This window comes from Colobus angolensis, unplaced genomic scaffold, assembly GCF_000951035.1.
Source record: "Colobus angolensis palliatus isolate OR3802 unplaced genomic scaffold, Cang.pa_1.0 Scaffold115, whole genome shotgun sequence".
Taxonomy (NCBI): Eukaryota; Metazoa; Chordata; class Mammalia; order Primates; family Cercopithecidae; genus Colobus; species Colobus angolensis.
In genome coordinates this window covers 651,645-658,701 of record NW_012112586.1, presented here as the reverse complement: position 1 = coordinate 658,701, position 7,057 = coordinate 651,645, and the positions used below count along the sequence as shown (strand labels likewise).

Genomic DNA, 7,057 nt, shown 5'->3' with positions numbered 1-7,057 from the left:
CCGGCGTTTGGGACCCCAACTGGGACAGGTGCGCGCGGGGCTGGTCGGGGCTGGGGTCGGGATGGGGGTCAGGGCAGGTGTTGCTGTTGGGATCGGGATCGGGACCAGGTTCAAGGTTGCGATCGAGTCGGGATCTGGGGTCGCCGTCCGCTTCCCCCGGCGAAGGAACCGCCTTCCGGGGCCGCTCTGCGCTGAGGGTTCTGGGGGCGGCGCGCCCTTCCCGCCGGCTTCTGTGGGCCGAGCTCCGCCTCCTCGTTGCCCTTCTCTCCGCCCCTGCGAGTCCGCCCTGGGTGCCGTCGCCGGAGCGCGGGCCGGGGCGAGGCTGGGGTGGAAGCCGGGCCTCCTCCAGGGGCGTTTGCAGGAGCGCAACCGCGAGCCGCGTGCGGTTAATGAGCGTTTGAAATATGGCCCGTGTGATTCCTGAAGGGAATGCTTAGTTTACGTCAATTTAAACTTAAGCAGGGCCGGGTGCGGTAGCTCACGCCTGTAATCCGGGCGTTTGGGAGGCCGAGGCCGGAGGATCGCTTGAGCCCAGGAAGTTGAAACCGGCCTGGGCAACAGAGGGAGACCGCCATCTCTACAAAAAATACAAAATAAGTTAGCCGAGCGAGGTGGCGCGCGCCTGTGGTCCCAGCTACTCGGGAGGCAGAGGCGGGAGGATCCCTTGAGTCCAGGGGTCCCAGGCTGCAGTGTGAGCCGAGATCCCGCCACTTCACTCCAGCCTAAGCAACAGAGCCTGTCTCAAAGGAAAAAAAAAAAAAAATAGTGCAGGTTTTTAACATTGGTTATGTGTTGAAATAGTATTTTTAGCATATTGAATTAAAAGTATGATCGAAATTCACCTGTTTCTTTTTAATGTTGCTGTTAGAAATTGTATAATTTTCTCATGTTGCTGGCATTGTTTCTGTCGGCCAGGACTGCTCTCGGGGCAAGGATGGTTTGCCCAGTCCTAGCTGCTCCTTATACTCAGTACTCTGAGAAAGGGGCACAGAATTATACTACTGTGGTTGTGTTAAGTACTTCATATTAGTTTTTTTTCTTTTGTTAACCTTATTTCCTCTATTACTAGCATCATACACTAAGCGTGGTGTATATATCAAAAGTAATGAGCCGTAACCCATACATTATTACTAAGGTTCATGCTTCACTGAGATTTCCTCAGCTTTTACTTGTCGTTCTGTTCTAGGATCCCACACGACAAGCAGTCTTCATGCCTCCTCAGGCACGTTTTGGCGGTGACAATTTCTCAGACTTGTTTCGATGATCACTACTGTTTGAGGCGTCCTGGTCAGGGGTTTTATAGAAGGTTCCTCAATTGAGATTTGTCTGAAGGTTTTCTCATGATTACATGGGAGTTACATTATTTTTCTTTCTTCTTTTTTGTTTGAGATGGATTTTCACTCTTGTTGCCCAGGCTAGAGTGCAATGGCGCGATCTCGGCTCACTGCAACCTCCGTCTCCCGAGTTCAAGCGATTCTCCTGCCTCAGCCTCCCGAGTAGCTGGGATTACAGGCATGCACCACCATGCCAGCTAATTTTGTGTATTTAGTAGAGACGGGGTTTCTCCATGTCGGTCAGGCTGGTCTTGAACTCCCGACCTCAGGTGATCCACCCACCTCGGCCTCTCAAAGTGCTGGGATTACAGGCATGAGCCACCATGCCCAGCCCATTAAATTCTTTTTTAAAAATCAGTAAAATATTCTGAATTTCTTAGGCCTTTTTAAGGAAAGAGATTAATCTAAGGTTAAAGTTGGGTGCAGTGGCTCACACCTGTAATCCCAGCACTTTGAGAGGTTGAGGCGGGCGGATCACTTGAGGTCAGGAGTTCAAGACCAGCCTGGCCAACATGGTGAAAGTCTGTCTTTAATAAAATACAAAAAAATTAACCAGGCATGGTGGCACACACCTGTAGTCCCAGCTACTCAGGAGGCTGAGGCAGGAGAATCACTTCAACCCAGGAGGCGGATGCTGCAGTGAGCCCAGATTGTGCCACTGCACTCCAGCCTGGGCGACAGAGTGAGACTCTGTCTCAAAAAAAAAAAAAACTTGAAGTAGAACCGGGAACTGAGCCCAGCCTTTCTCTTTTAAGCAGGTGTTCTGTATTTGCTTGCCACGTCTGGGGAGAAGTGAATTGGGCCTTGTGGGCTGGGAAAGGCTCATACATACAGAAGGCATGAGCAACTGCAGGAAGGTGCTAGAAGACAGCGTGTTTCCTCTTGAGTCTCATGTGTCCATGCTGTAAAGTTCCAGAGCCTCATCTGGTGAAATCTCCAGCTTCTTCCTGGAGGTCTCATGCAGTGCATGGCTTCCTGTCTCTGTGCCTATAGCTCCCAAATATTTTCTCTGGCTCACCCTGACTCCCCCATACCTGCCAATTTGAGTCTTGGCCTGGTTTATGACAGGCCCCCAGGTCAGCACAGCCTGAACAGAGCCCTTGAGTCACGACCGTGCCCTTCTGCAACTTCCTTTTCTGCCACTGTCTCTGAGTAAATACCAGCAGGTTCCACTTTTGCTATTCCCAGCTCTGCCCTGTTCAACTTTTTTTGTTGCTGTTCAGACAGGGTCTCGCTCTGTTGCCCAGGCTGGAGCACAGTGCACTGCAGTGGCAAGATCATGGCTCCCTCCCAGGCTCAAGTGATCCTCCCACCTCAGCCTCCTGAGCAGCTGGGACTACAGCTGCAGACCACCTTGCCCAGCTAACTTTTTAATTTAATATTTTTGTAGAGACGGGGCCCCCCTATGTTGCCCAGGCTGGTCTTGAACTCCTGGGCTTCAGTGATCTGCCCACCCTGACCTCCCAAAATGCTGGGATCCGCTCTTTTTCAGATTCCAGCAGCTCTGGAACAGGACTTCATAATGGGAATGGGTTTCTTCCTCGCTGTCCTATCCCATGTGGCTGCTGAGTGTTTGTTTATTTTCTGAGGTGGAGTCTCACTGTGTCGCCCAGGCTGGAATGCAGTGGTGCAATCTCAGCTCTTTCCACCCTCCGCCTCCTGGGTTCAAGCGATTCTCCTGCCTCAGCCTCCCAAGTAGCTGGGATTTCAGGTCTGTGCCACCAAGCCCGGCTGATTTTTTCCATTTTTGGTAGAGATGGGACTTTGCCATGTTGGCCAGGCTAGTCTCGAACTCCTGACCTCAGTTGATCTGCCCGCCTCAGCCTCCCAAATGCTGGGATTACAGGTGTGAGCCACTGCACCCGGTCCTGAGGGTCTAAAATGTGCTTAGTATGACTGAGGACATGATGTTTTAATTTTATTTAATTTTGCTTAAATTTTTAATTGAAACATCCTCATAGCTGGTGGCTGCTGTTGGGCATTGCAGTTCTAGGCTCTGCTGAAGCATCAAGTCAGGGAGGCTGTCCTGGTCCCACGGACTTTCCACCTGCCCACGCACAGCCGCCGTCCTCCTTCCTAGCCTGGCGTTTTCCGTACCCACAGGTGCATTCTGGGTGGTCTGTCTCCTGCCTCTCCTTATTAGATGCACAGGGCTTTGCTTGTCTGTGTTGCTTTCCAGCACATAACGCAGAACAGGCCCGGAACTAGCTTTGTGGGAGGGAGAGTAGCGGTATGCTCAGAGGCCTCCCCAGGCTGTGCTGAGGTCCTTGTCTTCTCTCCATGCTCTTCCCAAATAGTCTGACAATCTGGAAAGAATATCTTGTCAGAAAAACTCAAACTCGGGAACAGAGGTCACAAGGCCCTATCTTGTATTTCAACATCAGGCGAGAACCCCTGTCTCTGATTAACCTGCGGAAGAGGAATGTGGAATCTGGGGAAGAAGAGCTGGCGTCCAAGCTGGACCACTACAAAGCCAAGGCCACACGGCACATCTTCCTCATTAGGCACTCCCAGTACCATGTGGATGGCTCCCTGGAGAAGGACCGCACCCTGACCCCGCTGGGTATGTGGCGAGTCAGACCCTCTGCGACCCCCTGGGTGTGTGACGGGGTCAGACCCTCCGGGGACGCCCTTGGGGATGTGACAGGTGCATATCCTCTGCTGGTGCCTTGGTTACGTGACTGGATGCAGCTCCTCCGCAGACCCCCTCAGTCAGCTTTCTTGAAAGTGTTTGGGGCACTGGGTCTCCTGGGGCCCATGTCTGAGGCCATCACCCCTGAATCACACATTGACATTACCAGTAACTGTCCGCTGAACTTGGGAAGAAGGCAAGCTTTTAAAAATGTCTTTACCTTGGCAAGGTGCGGTGGCTCACACCTGTAATCCCAACACTTTGGGAGGCCAAGGCAGGCGGATCACCCGAGGTCAGGAGTTCGAGACCAGCCTGGCCAACACGGCGAAACCTCGTCTCCTCTAAACATACAAAAATTAGCCAGGTGTGGTGGCAGGCAGCCGTAATCCCAGCTACTCAGGAGGCTGAGGCAGAATTGCTTGACCCTGGGAGGTGGAGGTTGCAGTGAGCCAAGATTGCACCACTGCACTCTAGCCTGGGTGACAGAGCAAGACTCCATCTCAAAAAAAAAAAAAAGTCCTTACCTTTTAGCAAATGTTGGACCTATCTTGTTTGCATGAGACCAAATTCGGTGCATATCCTAGCAGGGGTTTTGTGCCTGCTCGACGCCTTGGAAAGCCGCATAGCTTCTGCCCTCAGCTGCTCACCTGGACCTGCTGCCAAAGACCCTTCTCTTCTGCACTCACAGGCCTGCTGCCTGGCGTCTGCTTTTTTTTTTTTTTTCTCTTCTTCAGAGACAAGAGTCCTGCTTTGTTGCCCAGCCTGGAGTGCAGATGTGATCATGGCCCACTGCATGGGTTCAAGCGATTCTCCTGCCTCAACCTCCCAAGTAGCTGGGATTACAGGTGCCTGCCACCAGAGGCGGCTTTTTTTTTTTTTTTTTTTTTGTATTTTTAGTAGAGACAGGGTTTCACCATATTGGCCAGGCTGGTCTCAAACTCCTGACCTCGTGATCCACCCGCCTTGGCCTCCCAAAGTGCTGGGATGACAGGTGTGAGCCACCGCGCTCAGCCTGGCATCTGTCTCTCAATGCCCTGTTGAACAGGCAGGACTGAGCGACACAATCCCGCCTGTCCCCACTGGCAGACGCTGCATAGACAGCGCCCAGGAGGGCCCTTCCACCCTGTCCTTGTGTTCCTGTGCAGGTGGGTCTGCAGGAGACATGCCCAGAGAAGGAAATGTGGGGTAGGCTAAGGTAGAGTTTCCACTTTGAAAAGTTCTTTAAATGGGGTAGTGTCTGTTCATGCACATATTAAAAGTTCAGATGGTAAAAATGTGCAGGGCTGTCCTCCACAGATGCTCCCTCAGCCCCCAGAACTGTCGCGGCTGCTTGTATACAAAGTGGAGTGACAGACGCAGCTGTGGCTGCATCCAGTGCACTCGGCCTTCCCGAGGGCCTTTTCACCTGGATGCCAAAGCTCACAAGAGAAAAGGTGTCTGCGCTGGTGTCCGGCCCCCATGTAGCAGCTTGGGGCGCTCGGGTCTGCTGTGTTGGCCTCCGTCATGACGTGTGCCTGGTGGACCCTGAGGCTCAGGTTTTGGGCATAGTTAAGTGAGGGTGATGAGGGGACTCAGAAACCACCAGCCACTGTCCGTTTTCCTGCCACTGATGGAATCGGATGCTTTTTTTTTCCTGTATGGGGGTGAAGACAGTGAGTGCCAGCCCCTCAGGTCCAAGCCTAGGGAGGGCAGGAGCCATGGGATGCACTTGCTGCCTGATGCGGGCTCGTGCTTGTGGGTGGAGGAGGGCGCGTTTGCGGGCGGAGGAGGGGGTGCGGGTGCGGCACTGAGGTGTGTGTCACCCTCCAGGTCGGGAGCAGGCTGAACTCACTGGGCTCCGCCTCGCAAGCCTGGGGTTGAAGTTTAATAAAATCGTCCATTCCTCTATGACCCGCGCCATAGAGACCACTGATATCATCAGCCGGCACCTGCCAGGTAAGTGCTGGGCGCGGGGCCTCCATGCTTGCAGCAGTGGACGGCTCGTGGCAGGGCCCCGGCCTGAGCTCCTGGCCACTGGGAGGTCACAGCATCTCCGCCGGCAGGGCCGCCACACCCAGGGCTTCACTGTGCTTCTCCCCAGGCGTCTGCAAAGTCAGCACAGACCTGCTGCGGGAAGGCGCCCCCATCGAGCCAGACCCGCCTGTGTCTCACTGGAAGCCAGAAGCTGTGGTAAAAACCTCCCCAGGGAGCAGCTGTCTCGCCCCTGCCTTCCCTGGGCAAAGCGGCCCTGCGGGGCTCACCGTCCACCACGTGTCCAGCCGTCCCACGGGCTTCCCCGGGCAGCGAGGGGGTCTGTCCTCCTGATGCCCGCCTTGCCCGTGGACTTCCACACTGACGGTTCCTCACTCTGCCCCCAGCAGTATTACGAAGACGGAGCCCGGATCGAGGCCGCCTTCCGGAACTACATCCACCGCGCAGATGCCAGGCAGGAGGAGGACAGTTATGAGATCTTTATTTGTCACGCCAACGTCATCCGCTACATCGTGTGCAGGTAGGCAGCCACCGTGCTGGTTGTGGCCAAAATAATTTCACACCTAGAGAAAAGCACTGTGCTGTTCCGGCCGGCGCCGCAGGGCAGCCCTGAGGAGGCTTGGGAAGCAGCCTGAGGGTGGCCATGCCACCCGCGTGGGTGGCTCAGAGGCGGTGATGGCAACACCAGGCTTTTCCACAAATGCGAATTGTGCCTAAGAAGTGCATGAAGATGCCACGGCGGATAGATCTCATCTCCGTTCTTCACGTTCCCAGAAAGGGACCTGTTCCACTAACTGGCTGTTCCCTGTGTTTTTTTTATATGGGAAAAGCAGAAATTAAATTGTGTTTACTCGTAAGAAGTCAGCGTTTTTCTGATTTGTGCAAATCTTGAGTTGGGGTTGGGCCCCTGTCCTAAAGAGGGCAGGTCCCCAAGTGTGATGGCTCGATTCACATCAGTCCCAGCCAGATCTTCCCCGAGAAGCCCCGATTGAAGAGGAGCAGCTCAGCTTATGTGTACCCAGCCCTGAGACTGCTCTGAGACTTCTTACTGAGGGGCTCAGCCCCCGTTTGTAAAACAGAGCCCCCCGGCCCAGCCTCTTTTAAGGACAGAGCCCCTGGC

General features: G+C 54.1%; 1 protein-coding gene across 1 annotated transcript; it reads left to right on the top strand.

Moving 5' to 3' along the window:
* Window positions 1–2: 2 nt before the first annotated feature.
* On the top strand, window positions 3–6,976 carry PGAM5 (phosphoglycerate mutase family member 5; the record flags this gene model as incomplete). The annotated part of the gene is made up of 6 exons (XM_011961308.1): window positions 3–28; window positions 3,719–3,897; window positions 5,776–5,901; window positions 6,047–6,135; window positions 6,324–6,457; window positions 6,856–6,976. Coding segments are annotated over 6 exons (675 nt in total), but the record flags the coding sequence as incomplete, so codon positions are not given.
* Window positions 6,977–7,057: the final 81 nt, after the last annotated feature.